This window comes from Buteo buteo, chromosome 21 (assembly GCF_964188355.1).
Source record: "Buteo buteo chromosome 21, bButBut1.hap1.1, whole genome shotgun sequence".
Taxonomy (NCBI): Eukaryota; Metazoa; Chordata; class Aves; order Accipitriformes; family Accipitridae; genus Buteo; species Buteo buteo.
In genome coordinates, this window is record NC_134191.1 from 4,411,202 (window position 1) to 4,428,363 (window position 17,162).

The 17,162-nt window shown below is 38.2% G+C and overlaps 1 protein-coding gene and 1 long non-coding RNA gene across 3 annotated transcripts in view; one reads left to right on the forward strand and one right to left on the reverse strand.

Moving 5' to 3' along the window:
• CNTN3 (contactin 3) overlaps positions 1–15,478 on the forward strand; it is a 115,621-nt gene extending 100,143 nt beyond the window's left edge. The window contains exons 12-21 of the mRNA XM_075052631.1: positions 2,674–2,791; positions 3,949–4,107; positions 4,206–4,355; positions 5,105–5,175; positions 6,051–6,285; positions 6,469–6,584; positions 7,182–7,368; positions 10,644–10,756; positions 12,660–12,828; positions 13,417–15,478. Coding sequence (XP_074908732.1) covers positions 2,674–2,791; positions 3,949–4,107; positions 4,206–4,355; positions 5,105–5,175; positions 6,051–6,285; positions 6,469–6,584; positions 7,182–7,368; positions 10,644–10,756; positions 12,660–12,828; positions 13,417–13,517 — 1,419 coding nt within the window. The 3' untranslated portion in view covers positions 13,518–15,478. The remainder of the gene's footprint in view (positions 1–2,673; positions 2,792–3,948; positions 4,108–4,205; positions 4,356–5,104; positions 5,176–6,050; positions 6,286–6,468; positions 6,585–7,181; positions 7,369–10,643; positions 10,757–12,659; positions 12,829–13,416) is intronic.
• On the reverse strand, positions 4,362–16,732 carry LOC142042566 (uncharacterized). 2 transcript variants are annotated; one of them, XR_012653802.1, is made up of 5 exons: positions 16,497–16,732; positions 13,399–13,534; positions 12,056–12,208; positions 9,560–9,669; positions 4,362–6,737 (listed from the first exon to the last, which is right to left on the reverse strand). It is a non-coding gene; the product is annotated as an uncharacterized LOC142042566 (long non-coding RNA). The 2 variants fall into 2 exon arrangements; XR_012653801.1 differs by having other exon boundaries at positions 12,052–12,208.
• Between the last annotated feature and the right edge of the window lie 430 nt (positions 16,733–17,162).

Below are 17,162 nucleotides of genomic sequence, written 5' to 3' on the forward strand. Positions count from 1 at the left end.
CTTCATAAGCTGATTGGGAAATGCAGTATCTTTTGTCACTAAAAATTTCAGCTTTTTCCTAAAACAAACACAGGCATAATTCCAAATCAAAGCCTTGTTTAGGTGTCGTTTTCTTTTTTTCCTCAGAGGAAAAAAGCATCAAAAAAGATTTTTTTCACAAAAAATCCTCAGTCAGTGCTGAAGAAAAATCCAGGGGGAGTATTGGCTAACTCAGAACTCTGAATCTAGAACATTTTGCTTGGAAATTTGTCGTAAGGTACAGAATCAGGGGGGTTTATGGAATATAGACATTCATGGTTTGTTTTTGTTTAAAAACTTATTTGTGTAAAGAGGGATTGGAGCTCTTTGGCAGAAAACTTGATAGGTTACCAAGAGATCCACGAAAATATTTTATGGGCTTTGTATCACATTAAGGTCAGTGGAATAATATCATCTGTAGTTATATGCGGGTCATGGTAAGTAAATAAGCATAAATATGTTCTAAGCCTTCCCATGGTTGCAGTGTGTATTTGTTAAATGAATATATCTGTGCAAAAACAACTTTAGCTTTCTTGGTTGTAAACATGGCGAAAAGAAAATAATTTTTTGATGGATAGATTTCTATGTAATGATGTCTTGGAAGTCCCTGTCACGCATGCCTGAGGTCTCTGACATGTAGTAGTTATTGGGAATGTTATGGGACCACCACCTGGTCTTCCAGATGGTTAGAAAAATATAGGATGTAACACTGTCTTGCTGCTCTTTTTTTTTTTTTCTTTTCTTTTTTTTTTTTTTGGTTAGACAGATGATTTCTACAGAGTATAGCAAACCAAGTAGATTCCAAAATTTTGAACAGATTGACTCTAAACTGTTTCGGGTATCACCTGCTTATAGAGCCCAGCAATGGCTGAGATTGTTATGCAGTCAGGAGAAGCAAAAGCAATTTCAGCAGCTGTTCATACTGCATGGACTACTCTTTATTTGTATTCTGGGTAGCATGGAGAAAGGAAGGTGATCTTACTGTCACCTGGACTTGTCCATGCTGACAAAGATTTAATCTGGCTAGGCAAGAATGTGAATACTGCTGATGGTCTGCAGAGCTATAGGAGGTGAGAGGGCCTTCTACGTTGCAGTTTTTTGCTGCTGCAGGTTTCTGTGTTCTCCCCAGTACTTTGGGATTCTTCCCCAAAATAATTTAAATGCAGGGTTAATATTTTGGTGGGATTTATTTCAAGTAAAATTATTCTATTTGACAGTCCCCTTGGTCGAGATGTTTTAAATTTAGTTTGCTAAAGTAAGTTTATGTAGAACATGATTTGCTTGTGAATATGTATTGCTGTTGTTGGTCATTCCCTGAATATCCACTTCCAATCTAGTAGATGGATTTTAGATTGCCTTTGACTCAACTTCTAATGTGTTGTAGGCAGTCAGTGCTGAATTGTCCTGCAAATGCTTGCATCTGTGCTTTCATAGAAGACCAGGCATTGTGTTTACACGGACATGGAAGGGAATCAGGCAGAATTGTTTTCAGCTTTTGTTAAATAAAAAAAGTGAGATATCGTAATGCTGAAATAATGGGTGTGAATGTGAACCAAAGAAAAATGGTTGGAAAGGTGGTTAATTTTTTTCCGAAGACTAAACTAAACTCCAGAATTGTGTCTTCTCCTTTCTCCCAAACTACTGTGTGCCCAAGAATCAGTCATGTGGCCAGAGTAGCTGAAAATATCCACAAAACAGGGTTCTGTCCTCAAATGAAACACTGCTTCTCCAGAAAATCTAAAAAGAAAAAAAAAGAAAAAAAAACAAAACCCAAAAAGTTTTAAAAACTGAAATCTGACTGAGAGATTTTTCTCCTGGAAAATATGATGTGAACTAGGTTAAAGCAGTAATTCAGCTGACACAAAGAGGAGATTTTTTTGAAGTGACACTGGCTACCAAAGGTTTAGTATCAAGCTCTCTGCTCAGTGATGCAGAAATCAAATAGTATATGAGGAGCCCTAACATGAGATGAAGTCACAGTTATTACTCAAGTTTTATGTATGTTTCCCTTGATTCAGGAGATCAACCATATGCTTTGACATGAGAGAGACCAATGGGAAAAAAAATGACCAAAGATGATATATTCAATGAAGAACAAAGAATAGAACTTAGACTTGTAAAATGGGGAATTTAGCTTGAAATGTACAACCTTTAAATGAAAGTGTGCTCACAATAACCTGTAGAACGGACCAAATTCAGCTTTGTTGTTTACATATTTGAACTCCTTAAAAATCTGTGATAACTAGACTTATAAATTCTATCTAGAAATCAATTTGGTTAATGGCCATAGAAACCATGTTTTTTCTTCCTTAGGGCTTTGAGACAAATGGTTGGTCATAGGGCACTGACTTTCTTCGTGGTTCCTAATAGCAGTCAGGAGGTATGTTCCCAGTGCAACCTAACCATGTTGTGGCTTACTTCTCCTGTAAAAGAGGGACACTACCTCATGTTTATTAGGAAAATGCTTACAGACAATTACCATGGAGCAGCTGATGGGTAATAACTTGCTATCCTGCAGGCTGTCTGCCAATGCAATTTTTGAGCAACTTTACCTTCAACATTTTTGGTTGATTTATTTTCCATTTACAAATACAATCTTAATATTAAATTACAAGGTAGTACATTTACGTTAATAATAACTTTGAATTTCAACAGAGTGCATCAGGAGATTTAATGATTAGAAACATACAGCTGAAACATAGTGGAAAATACGTTTGTATGGTGAAGACAGAAGTGGATAGCGTAGCATCTGCGGCAGACCTTATCGTACGAGGTAAATTCCAGCTTCAGTTACCATGAATCATATTTTCTAACTTTTTTATATTGTAGATTACAGAAACAACTGATGTTGTAGATTGTAAAACCAATTCATGACTTGAATTATGTGATGAATGACTGTGACTTGAATTATGTCATTCTGCTTTGCAGTTAGGGAGAATTTTAGCTCAATTTTTGGATGAAGCCTAATTTTTCCCAGAACAATTAAGAGCTGGAGGGTATAATATTGACTTCACATCTTTTCTCACTGACAGTCCTTCCAGTCACCGACGAGAGGGAACTCGGTACTGGCAGCTGTGAGCGAGTCGTGAGTTGCTGCCTCTGCAAACTGAACAGTTGGGGTTGGTGATGCCAGAATCCTTCCTGTGAAATGGGCTACTGCTGCCAGAGCATAGGATAGGCTTTGTCCTACGGACACACTGGAGTTTAAAGCATTTAATGCAGGCTTATTCCTTTTCCTCCAGAGCTGGAATGTTCACAGTTAAGCCAGAACTGTAGCTTTCTTTGCTGATGATACAGCCACATTTATTGCAAGAGAAAAAGCTTTGATCTAGAAAAGCGTATTATGTGATCAACACTTACTCAATATATTTTAAAATATGCCAGATATTTTCTAATTGTCGATGTGCTGTTAGTTATTTCAACCCCCTTTGCTGGTACAGATGAGACAAAACCCAGCATTTTTGCCAGGATGCCCAGAGTCAGGATTTTCCAGAAGGCAGCAGAAAGCTTGCCTGACTGAATTGCTGCTCGGGGTACTGATCAGATGTGGTGCTGAAAAATTGCTACAGTGCATTGTACAATAAAACAGCTGTAGATAACAAATTGGCAGACTACAGAGATGTATTAGTAGATTAAAAGAGGACATTGAGGACTAAAGTAAAAGACATTGGAAAGATAGAGGGATCATGCTGAACAAAGGTTCTTGAAAAAAAACAAAACCCTGTCAGCTGTGCTGTAGTTCAGAGTATTTCACAATTAGATTATCAAAGTTTAGTGAATGTAAAACAATAATTACAAGTGTTCTTATTCCAAGCTGAATTGTTTTCTTCCTCCCACAGCGCTGATAAAATGAGAATCCATACTGCTGTGTTAGTGATTTCCAAGGTACTGGCTTTACAAAACACCAGGTAATTTTCAATCTGATTCTAGGCTCACCTGGGCCCCCCGAACATGTGAAAGTGGATGAAATAACTGATACCACAGCTCAGATCTCCTGGCAAGAAGGCACAGATAATCACAGCCCAGTAACCACTTACACCATACAAGCAAGGACACCCTTTTCAGTTGGCTGGCAGCGAGTTACAACAGGTAAAACACAATTCTTGTTACAGACTCTGTTGAAACATTTTTGACCAGGGACACCATGTTCTTAGTTTCCTTTTTAAATTTCTTTTTGTTTTTAATAGTTCCAGATGTGATCGATGGAAAAACATTCACAACTACAGTAGTGGATTTAAATCCTTGGGTTGAATATGAATTTCGTGTAGTTGCCAGTAACAAAATAGGAGGTGGAGAACCTAGTTTACCCTCAGAAAAAGTAAGAACTGAAGAGGCAGGTTAGTGGGTTCTTCTATTTGTTTTTAATTTAAGAATCTTGAATATTAACAGAAAAGGAGCATTCATACCCTTGGTTCCTTGCAAACAAGCTTGGAATTGCAGTTGAATATAAAAGCCTATAAGTAGTTTGTTCATGATTTTTCCATTTAGCTGCGGGACAGTTTGTGTTGCATTACTGAGCATCACAGAAGCATAACATCTAAATACATTTAAACTGTATTTAGTATGCCAGAGTCTGTCAGATCAGGCAGTGCTGCAGAGTCTGAAGGTATTAATGAATGGAGAGAGGTTAATTTTGACAGGTGTTTTTTTTCATTACTAGTGTTTGATGAGTGTATACCTTCTATGTAACAAGCATGTGGCTCGGAACACTACATGAATTAAAACCCCAGGATTTTACTTGGAATAAGGCCATTGCCCAATACACCTGCATAAGTTAACCCTCTCAAAAAAAAAAAAAAAAAGGCACGCCTCCAATTGTTCAAGCATTAGCATACACGCGAGCTAGTGAGATTCTTCAAGCGCTCAGAAAAGCATCAGCCTGCCCCAGTGATGGAAAGCAGCAAGGTGAATGCAGGACAGGGCTGGGGCTTCCCATGACTGCCCACCCCGCCTCAAAAGCATTGACCTTGATTTGCAAAAGCAATACGAATACAACCGGGTTAGCTTCAGAGCATGAGGTTAATGTTATATGATGTCGTCTCTTGTATCTACACTGCGTAGACAGCTATACGTTTCCTTTTCACAGTTCCTGAAATTCCCCCATCTGAAGTCAGTGGGGGAGGAGGCAGCAGGTCTGAACTGGTCATAACATGGGATGTAAGTTTTCTGGCAAGCAATTTTCTTCAGAGAATGATTGTTTTCATTCAAACGCTTCTTAAAAGATTAATTTCCCTGGCTGCAGCAGCTTCTCATCTAGGATGTATATGTGCTCAGTAACATTCTGTAATGTGAGCTATGCACGTTTGCCTTCCCTCTTTCGCTTTCATGTGTTACTGTGCTAGATGGCAATCAGTAGGAAATTTAGTTAATTTGTCTGAGATTGCTTCTGTTCTCACACAAATGCTAACACTAAAACGGGGGCAGGGGAGAGGAAGGGGTTATTGCTCAAAGGTTGAGCCAAAGAATTATGCTTTTCAGTGCAAATTTGCAGTTCTTGCTTTCCTACCATTAACTCTGGATGCATGTGCCAGCCAATACAAACAATCAGATACTACTTTATATTATGTATCCCCTTTTTAATGAGTTAAAAAATGTTAACAATCTGTTACTAACATTGACTGCTCCGTGTGGCTATCTAATCATAATCACTGTGGTATGAGCCACTGTACAAAGGTAGTATCAGGCTTCTGTAATAGTTGTTGACTAAGCAATTACTCTTTTTTTAATGAACTATGGATTGTGAAATTGGAAAAAAAATTGTATTTACTGAAGAGTGTCTCAAAACAGTGGAAAACAAAGAATATACCTGAAAGTTGTTTTCTTCTTGAAGTGCAGACCTTAAAAATAGGTTCGAAGGAACACGTTTTGCTCTGCTTTACCAGAGTTAATTTGCTGATGTAATGATCCCAAATGCAGTACCAGAACGTGGTTGCAATCATGTATGTTAGTCTGTCAGTACTTTATTCCTGCAAAACATGCCCAGTGCTGTATGTAGTATCACAGACTTCTGTCGTCTGTTGCTTTTCCCACAGCCCATCCCTGAAGAATTACAAAACGGAGAAGGATTTGGCTATGTTGTTGCTTTCCGCCCCTTTGGCACCACAACGTGGATCCAGACCGTGGTCACCTCTCCTGACACACCAAGATACGTCTTCAGGAATGAAAGCATCTTGCCCTTTTCACCATATGAAGTCAAAGTTGGCGTCTATAACAATAAAGGAGAAGGGCCGTTTAGTTCAGTAACCACAGTTTTTTCAGCTGAAGAAGGTATGTGACTGTGTTATCTCCAGATTGAGTCCATTACCTCCAGATATTTAACATGAGATGTTTCATCAGAGACTATAGCAACAGACAGTTAATAGAAATGAGATCACTTTGAACATGGATGTGCTTATTTCCACAGTCACCAATGCTGCTGATCATCTCTCATTTATTGATTTCTGAATACAGAGCCTAGCACAGCACCCGCTGGTGTATCCGCAACGAGTCTGTCATCCTCGGTCATCGAGGTCTCCTGGACAGCCATTCCTTGGAAGATGAGTAGTGGAAGGTTACTGGGCTACGAGGTAAGCTCATTTAAAATACGCTCCCATTTGTAAAGGGCCGTGAGCCAGAAGGGTCATGCAGGCTGCAGCACAAATTCCTGACAGATTACCACATATCTTGCTTTCTTCCTGCCCCACCTACAACCCAGAAGAAGGGTATTTTCTTCTAAGGATCTTTGAAAACAAAGAACAGAGAATGAAATTGTGTTTTGCTTCCTGTGCTGATAGTCATGTGTCTGTCTAACAGTATTTTCAAACTGACATTTCAGAATTACATTTACCTCCCAAGAAACTATTTTTGTAAGGTACAGTTTTCTGAGTTTAACTTGTTCACTTCTTAGATGAAGTAATGGTTTTCCTCTTGTCATTTTTAAAATCAAGCAAGATCTAATATTTTAGTTTCCTTTTTCCTACAATCACACTAAAAAGAGCAGTAAGCGTGAAAAGCAGATGGAGAAGATTTTATTTTTTTTTTTACACAGTAAGCATATTTTTGAAATTTCGATGTATTTCTGCCTTTTTCATCTGAGAAAAAAATGCACTTAAAAGAGTCAAATGCAGTGGGTGAACAGTCCACTCCATGCAAGATTTTAAATGGTTTTGGTTTATATCTACTAGGTTAGGTACTGGCATAATGGTGAAAAAGAAGAATCGTCAAACAGAGTAAAAGCTGCAGGGAATGAGACATCAGTAAGAATAACGGGTTTGAAGAGCAACTTAGCATACTACACAGCTGTCCGTGCTTATAACAGTGCTGGAGCAGGTCCCTTTAGTGCCACGGTAAATGCTACCACAAAAAAGACACGTAAGTATCTTGAATTTAAAGTGGGGAGAGACATAATGGTGTGTTAGCACTTGCAGGGAAATGAAAAATAGGCGCATTACTGGGAATCACAATATGCGTAAGTGACCTAAATTTTCATACAGACTAGAGGAGTCACACAATTAATTCGAGTATAGATCTTCCATTTTCTACCCTCTGCTAGTTTAGCAGGATGAGTAAGTAAAAGTCAACTATGCCAGTGGAGCTGAAGATACATAATTTCTGCATAGAACCTTTATTATTCTTCTAGTAACTGGAAGAATTTTAAAAGAAAAAATTGTTATTTGGAAGGAAAAAACAAAGTCTTGTTGAATTTTTCAGGGTTTTATAACATAAATGTTCTAAGTTCTCTGGGGCACAGCCTTTGAAATGCAATGATCCTCATACAATTGATGCAAAACAATCCTTCATGTCCATTGCTTCCCCTTGAACAAACTGCACAAGAGGCCGCTTTACTATTAAAAAGAGAAATTAAGCTGGAGAACAGATTGTCAAAGGCTGCACTAATTTTTCTACAAATGGAAATATTTTTAGTATGGTCTTACATTGTAATACAACTCAGAATCAGGGTCACTGATCTTGAAGTATTTCTGTCAGACTTGCAAGAATGTACAATTAAATCTGTCTGAAAGGTCAAATTCCCTGGAATAGTCATTAACATCATTCTACCAAAAGTAGTTGCATCATCAATATTATGAAATAAGCTAGTTTATCAGAAATTATTATATGCAGAAATGAGCATTAACACTCTGTCACTGAGGACTGAACCAACTCAGATTAAATTATATTTGCTAGAGTTTAAATTTATTACATACATAGTTACCATGAATTGGCTGATATGAAGTAACTCACTGCCTGTAGCCTGTACCTGGCATGTGGTGAATAGTTTTCTCTAATTAATCATCTGTGTGGCTGCTCACAAGAGGTTGTGCCAGTCTGGTCAGCACAGCGATTTTTTTCAGTCCTTTTTTTTAGTGACCGCCTGCCTTTGGGATGTGTGAAGGAGAAACAGACAAGCACCTTGATCCCACTGATTTGAACAGGATCTGGTCAGGCCCTTAGTCAAGATCTATGCTACTTGGAATAATTAAAAATTAGTTGTACTATGTCCATGTATCTTGCTGGTGAATAAAGAGAGCAAAAACATTGCAGTACAGTATGATGTCAATCTGAAAGATTTTGCTAACTACTAGTTGAATTGACCAAGACAAATAATTCTCTATACTGCTACAGTAGAAACCGATTTTTCATTCAAATGCATGATTTTTAATCAATCCCAATTTCTACCTTAACTTGAATATTTGTGATTGATGTGTTTTTCACTGTGAAGGATTTCTGTGCATGTTGCATTTACCTTCACCCACATGATCTACAAGATGCTTCTTAGTAACTATTACCTATATCAAGAAACACAAATACCTAAGTTCACCTGGCAGTATATTTCAAGACTGAAAACTCAGTCTTTGACCATTAAAGTATCTTTGCTTTTATATTTGAAATACTCATGTTCGTAGCCCAAAATAAGAAGTATGGTTTTGTTTCATAAAATATTGCTATATAAAATAGTAAGTAACTGGCAAAGACTTGCCTAAGTTTATAAGGCAAGATGTTACAATTAATTCACATTTAGAAAGCCTTAAAATAAAACCAAATGTTCTGTCCATCAGTTCTAATTCAGAGAAATACTAGTGTATATGACCAACTTTAAGCATCTGAGGAGTCTCAGAGAAATCAACGTAGCTTTTTACATGCTTAGCACTGGACGTGTACTTACGTGATGTGGTGGCTCAGGATCTGACCTATTTACAAATTAAGTTCTGCAGTTCTGAACACTGAAGATTACTGGAGATTTTGGTGTCTGAAGTGAATTGGAGCCTTCTGACTCACTTCCATAAGTCAAGTGATAGATAGAGGCTTACAGTTTTTATATATAATTACTCTTCATTTTTTTAGATGTTATATTAGTATTTTGTTGTGGATTTAAAAGAATGACTCATATCTTTTGAAATTCAGCTTTAATATCTCAGTGTGAAAACCACTCATGTATGCTGTAATACTTAATTCTCAGGAGCAAAATACTCTCCTCTTACACTTACAAAAAGTAGCTATTAGTGCATCAGGTTAAATCCTGTTTATTATATAGAACAAGGCAAATACTGCAAAAAACCCCCACCTGTGAGTGGTTGTTTGACTTTAGAATAATTCTTTGAAGTCTCGCTCTTCCATTTTGGTGTCTAATCAGGTGGGGTTTGATCTGACTGCTCGTGGAAAGTAGAGAGCTACCTGTGTGAAAGAGTTTACAAATAAGAGGGGGGAAAAGAGAGAGAAAAAAAAACCGTAAGCACATGCGTAGGAGTGCTTAAAACCAGTGTTAGTGTTTAATATGGAACCTTCAGCATCAAAGCGTCCACCTAAGCAGCAGTTGCCTCCACTAGGTGACAGCAACAGTAAATTGTTTTCCTTAAGACATTTAGAAAAGATTTTAATCGTTGATTGTGTCACTGCATGACCCATTTTCTGGGGAACAAACTTGAGGCATCTTAAGAGGTTTGTACTTACCTGCACCTTCCCTGAAAGCTTGGCAGTTTTCAAGATATATTAAAGCGTACAGCCAAAAGCATACTACTCCTTTTGAAAGTAACAGTCTCAGATTGTTAATGAACAAAAAAAACCCAGTAGATTTACTTGGCCAAAGCCCACTATTGTTCCAGTTGCAGATACAGAAATGGTACAGACTGCATTTCAAAACCACGCCTTAAGTTAAAAGAACAACAACAACAAAATCTGTCAAATATTTTTACATTATAAACACATTAAAGTAAATCAGCATAGCATGTAGAGTTGAATATTCACAAAGACTAAATTTGTCTAACATAATATATTGTAAAGTTTTTTTGCTTATTCTTGGCAATATACTAAAATTAGAAATTGTCTGTTACCATCATTAGTTTCATTAGAGTTTGTTCTAATTGATCATCCATGTCCTAAGACACGTGCTTTTGTCTGGCTGTATTTAATGGAGGACCATCAATAGATAACGCAACTTCAGAAATAACATTTATGTGCTGTTCTATTTTTCCTTCCTTCTGTTTTTCCAGTTTAGTCTCTGAAACTTAAAGTGTACAAACAACAAGGCTGCATTTGAGTTGCTTTTGCATCTAACATGTAATGACAGTCCATTACCTGAGCTATTATTTCCTACTGTAGAATAAATCACTAATGCCAATTAAAGTCATGCTTCTATTATGTATTTGAAGCACCCAGTCAACCGCCAGGAAACGTTGTGTGGAATGTCACCGACTCCAGAGTAATCCTCAGCTGGGAGGAAGTAAGAGCTATGGAGAACGAGTCTGAGGTGACTGGGTATAAGGTAAGTGAAAACAGACCAGAAAAATATCTGAAAACAATCCACGGTTTGCTTTTTCTTGTCTAATTGCAAGGCAGTAAGCTCAGAGGATGCACAATACCACATCTAAACCATTTCAGTAGCGTCTCCTTTTTATGGATTTTAAATCATAGTCTAACAATGTCTCATAAACCATGGTCCTTTTACCATTAATCATACACTAAATGCCTTCTCCTCCTCATGCAAAGCCAGGAGCTGCAGGCATTGCTGCCAGCTTTTGGGATCCCACTTTCCCAGGCGCATAACACTGTGTGTTAAAACATGTATAACACTTATCACATATAAATGTATAACACTTATTGAAACATACAACATTTTGCAAGAAACCAAATAATCGAAGATTTAGCTGATAGAGTTTCCATTGCTGGCCAGGTATATTTATCAGTGCCACCTATATCAAACTGATATTCTTAACCCTTCTTCTTACCTACTGTGGGACATGTTCACTGTCTTGATAGAAATTATGTTGCTACATCTATCTACTCTAAATCTGATCAGCGCACAAATGTACAAGTGTTTAAATATATCTTTCTTGAGTGTATTTAAGAGAATAGCTGAGGATGTTCTTGATGAGCTGTGTACAGCTGGATCCCACATGATATATTCCTGCATAAAAGATTTACGCTGAAGATCTGACTATGCAGTGTTCTGACTTGTATTGGCAAGAAATACATGTTTACAGTTTAGATAAGACACCTAGTTTCATAGACAGTAGCTGACCTAAAAACATACCATGTGGAGTTGCAAACTGCATACTCTGTCTCCCACAACAATTTCAGGTTCCCCTGTGGATAACCAACATTGCTAAGTACACAAAGATAAGCTGAATTTTGATAAAGCTTGTTAATTTTACTGAAGTAAAGCACTTAGGGGGTCGTTTTTATCCCAGAAGGCAAGGGCAGTACGGTTAACAAAAGTTGGTTTGCCCCGAAGAGAAGAACCAACAAAGGACACTGAAAATGCCAGAGCAGCCATAGCACGGTCGCTGTGGAAGCAAGCCATGCAGCTGTGTCCCTCCGAGAGCATTTTATAGCAATGTACAGCATTACAGAGCATGTCTCCAGGGCAGCAATGTGTGTGTAATTCCAATAGCTTTGCTTTTTTTTTTTCCATTTCATCATTATTGCTGTTATTCTGGGGGAGTTGGGATTGCTGGTTTTTGCAATGGGAAACTCCCAAGCTTACCTGCTAGTCAGATTTGTGAAACTTGGCCAGGTGAATGTGCTGGATCCACGTATTTTTTTAAACTCTGCCAGGACATACCTCTCTCTAGGCCTAGCCGTGCCACGGGCACTAGGGACCCTTTGGGCTCGTCAAGACTTCAGGACAGAAGAGAGGCTGATGTTGCTCTTAAATCCCTCCTCTTGCCTGATCATCTTGAGCAGCGGGCTGTGACATTCAGATGCAGCTCCCATTCTTTAAAACATAGGACACCAAATGCAGTTAAGTTTCATGACAGAACGATCACACAGCACTTACAGAACATCTTCCAACATAGTCACTACTTTTGATTAGTTCTCTCCTTCCCAAACTACCTATTGGCATAAGAAGCTGATCTAGATGACAGATTCCAGATGGTGGCATAATTCATAGAACAATATATTAAGACACTCAACGGAATATATTATTCATTTGTTATCGTTATACATTGTGCCATTTTAGATTAAAGCTAGAATAAAAGAGCTTGACTGATGCTACCTTTTTTCTTTGCATGTAATTCTGCCCTATAGTAGTAACCAAAAATCAGATCTCTTCTCTCATCCCCTCTTTCTAAAGACTGAAACCTTGTTCCTAAGAAACACAAAAAACTGCTGCTCAGGTCCTAGTGGAAGAAATGACACACTACAGCTCTTTGCTTGTGTTGCAGGTTTTGTACAGGACCAGCAGTCAGACCAACATGAACGTGCTGAACACGGACAAGACAACCGCTGAGCTTCTGCTCCAGTTTAACGAAGACTACATTATAGAAGTAAAAGCAACAACTGAAGGCGGAGATGGCACTAGCAGCGATCAGATCCTGATACCCAGACTAGCTAGTAGGTTGAAGCTGAATCACTGTTATTTTGTCACGTGCTTGTATGGGGTCCTTAACCAATACCAGAACCTCCTTCATACCGGCCACAACATAAAAAGACATGCCTCTGCCTTGGTGTAGTGAATCATTACTAAAATTGCAGTTGACACCCAGCAGTTGTCACAGCCTGTCTTTGCAAGAACTGAGTCCTTATTGATGGGGAGAAAAAAAGAATTAATACTTGTATGTTGTATGGTAATAAGGTAATAAAAAGAAAAGCAATTAACAGTCTTCATGCCCTTATGCATGACAAACTTCATTCTATTGAACTGGTAAATTACCATGTAAATTGGTATTAAAAACATTAGATTTTTCTACCTTTCCCCCTTTTTTTATTATTATCTTGAAAGTAAAGAACATTCATACAGTTTCAGCATTTTGCAAGGCATTTCAGTAGTTTTAAAATACTTACTGTACTTTTGTAAATTTTCATTGCTTGTCAGAACTAAAAGTTTACAATAATTTTTGCTTAGCATCTAGGAAGAGTAATAATTTGGCACAGCAGATACTCATGCTTTCATTTAATTCTGACCTTTTTTATTTGTCACAGGTATGGATGCAAGAGGTTCTGGTCCATCAGTCTTGAATATCTTCAGTGTATCCAGCTTCTTACCAACAATATTTTCCTTGACTCTTAATTCAGTGTTGTGATGATACATTTTCATTTGCTGGGGGAAAAAAAAAAAAAAAGAAAAAAATCAGTTACTACAGAAAAGTGCTTTTTTTAAAAAAACTGCAGTGGTTAATGCATGTTTTTCTTCTATCCTGACGTGTTTTTAAATTCTTTATATTTCACTGTAGGTTGAAGTAAAAATATCATGTAAAGTTTAGCAAATCCTTTAAAAAGGAATCTAAAATGCCTTAATACTTGAACCAAAGGAGTTTACATATTACGTACTTAAGATACAACGTAGAGAGAGGGAGAGCAATGGCACTATGATCATAGTTACGAGGAACAGCTTAGCTCAGTGAGAAACTCCATTTTTGCAGTGACACTGAATTTTTTTTGGTATGTTCTGCATTGTTACAATAACATCATTTGACATACGAAAGAAGAAATCAGAGACATGGCGTTTCAATTGGATGATAACACATCGACCAAGCAGTCGTTCTTAAGCCAGTGTGTCATAATCCAGTAGGTTTGGATCAGTTTTCTTACTGCCCTTTATACAAGTTACTCTAAATCTAGCAAGAAATCAAAGGCGGAAGGTAGAGAAAAGTCACAGTATGGACATCAGTTTTGCACAGTCCACGTTGGGGTGTCCAAGGGGCAGGGCTTCCACTACAACTCTTTAAGAAATGATTTCACAGCCCTGTTTCAGAGGCGGCTGTCTGTTTTATCGCAGTGTATGTAAGTTTATGTACCTTTTCAAAGCCTAACCTTCCTCTCTAGCAATAGATTTTGAAGTTAATTTCCTTATATCTATATTTCTTAACCAGGTTCTTTATTCATAACCAAATTCTCTCATGTTCAGGATCATTTTTACTGCCCTTCTCTGAACTCCTGTCAGTGTGTTTCACTAACAAACAAAAGTGCCCAGCTGTAAGCATTACTGAAATGCAGTTGCACCATGGCCTTATGAAAAGGGACTACTACCACCTCCCTCCCTTGTGATGTGGTGCTTCCAAATATGCTGCCCCAAATTACCTTGCTCTTCTGTCCGCTGCACTGTAAACTCATCCTTAATTCAGTGTTACGTTCATAACTCTCCTTCCTTCTGCTCTTTAACCAATTTAAAACTATTTCACCTGGTCTTGCACTCTAATGCACCCTGTTACTGTCACATGATTCTGATAAGTTTATGTCAATACTATAGGTCATAATAAAAAAATACACAAAGACACTTCAGGCTTGCTATTATAGAGAAATCTCCACTTTCTTTCATAGCAATATATTAAAGATACATTAAACCTGGTACATTTGACTTCTATAGTTGTGAATTTAGTCAAATCAGCCTTTTAGACACCTCTTAGAGAGCTGCCTATATGCACAGTAGAGGAAGTGTTCATGTGACATTAAAGCATATCCTTTTAAAGACTTTTTTTTTTTTCAGTCTCACAGTATTATTACAGTACACAGAACTATAAAGGGAGAGAACCAGGATTAATGAAATTATGGTAGCACTGTAGAAAAGATACCTTGATATGCATTCAAATAGCAAATTACCTTATTAGTATCGCATCCAGATGAAAATATGTGCTAACTGTTGAAGTAAGCAAGATCTGTATATACTGTACATACATAGTTATAAATGGCTAGTTGCTTTTCAATGTGGCTAACCAGTGATGTTTTCAGACACTTGCAAATGGGGGGGGGGGGGAGATGGAAAAACAGGTGTTACTAGTAAGTATATAGTTATGTTTCATGCAACAAAGGGTGACTCTTTCTATTCTTGTTTCACAAAGTTCTAGTCCATGTTCCTGTATTGCCATTTTCATGTGATTACACTGTATTATTTAATTTCTAGTTATATATCTCCATGAGATATGTACTGAGTACCTTGTTTCATATTGAAAAGTTTGAAATTTATCCTTAAACTTCCAGTTGTGTGTGTATCCTATGGTTATCTGTATGCATTTTTTTCTATTACTCTAATAAAATATTTATTACATTGAGGGATACTAGAATATTTCAAAGTATTATTGCTTGTTCATATTATATATTTGCACACATGGGGATTTACTGCATCTAAAAATGATATTTACTGCAGCTTCATGATATTTCTGCTAACTGGCACTTCTTGGCAGGATAGGAGTGGTTTCCCGCAAAGTAGCTTTGCTGCCAAAAGACTAAAATCCCAACCCCTATACCCAGGCCTATTTCTACAGAAAGCAGGGCAGGAGAGAGAAGAGGAGCAAGGACATCAATACATCCTGGTCTTGCCCTGTAGGAGTCAGACATGCGTGGGACAGGGACCCGAGGTTGTGCTCGAGCTTCTGAGCTCTGCCTCTGCCCACAGGTTAGCAGCACAATAGACAAAAAGCTACCTCCCTTTCCCTGGCTTCGTTTCCCATCTATCCCATTAGGCTGTTTTTTCTAAAATGGAAAAAAAAAAAAAAGTAATTATATTGAAGAAGAGTTTGTTCTTCATAGTAATTTATTTAGTATATCACTATTTAGCATTAAATAGCATGGCCTTGTTTCCCCTGCAAATTGCCTATTCCTTACATACTGCAGCTTCCCATAAAGCCCAAGACTCTCTAGCACTAAAACCTTCTCGCTGGGAACACAGACAAAACAGAACTATATATTTTAAGCTTTTAAAGCATGCCTTCTACCTACATTAATAGGGAGGTGGTCCAGACGCTGCAGTAAGGGTTAATAATAATCCCAACACATTTACAAGTACACACAAGAGGCAAGACTGTCACATTTTCCCTTTCAGATGGTTGTACATGGACATGGGCCTTGCTCTGTATTTCCCCCAGTGTTAAGATTAGCCTTCCTTTAAACTGACCTCTGTTTGTTCATCATGTTAACTCAGTTAATATTAATGTTTATTTGCGGTAATAAAACCGACTCGATTCTCCAGGGAGAATTGGAAAAAATAAGTTGTTACCAGGAAAGTATTGGAAGAAAAGGTGAAGAGCCAGTAAGTGATAAGGTGAGAGGTCCCGGAGCCAGCCTACCTCTTGCAGGCTCTTCCAGAGCATCTTCTGTGACCAAGTTTAGCAATTCAGTCCTGGGGAGAAAAAAAAAAAAAAAAAAAAAAAAAAGAAAAAAAAAGTAAAAATCAAGGGTAATGAAAAATACTAATAATGTTGCTTACATGACTGGAACTGCAGATGGTGGGGAAGGTATTTCTGCCATTCCACTTTCACTGGCACTTACACCAAAAGTAATCAGCACTTTGTCACTTACAATTGCTGCTATTTGAAATCCAGTAAGAAAGGAGGCTTGAGTCATAGTTTTTAGGCAAACGCTATTGTAAAGTGTATGGATTTTAATACCCTATCCAAAAACGCGGCTGTTCGGTAACGCTGACGGCTACCGAAGAGCAAAGCCCAAACCTGGAGGGAGGCAGAGGAGGAGCAGGGGGGAGCGCGGAAGGTGACACCCCCACGGAGGGACGAGCCCGGCCTTTCTCCGGCTGCCCACGGCGTGTGGGGTGAGAGGTGGGGGCTGCGAGGGGGCGAGAACCCCACAGAGACTTCAGGGGGTTCTCGGGAAACGCTTGGTGCAACGCAAAACTGGGCGACTCCCCGGGGTTTTCTGGACACTCGAACAGTGGCTGTGGAAAGGAGAAAGGGGACAAGAGCCCTGCCACCAGCTGGATACGCACACCAAAGAAAAAG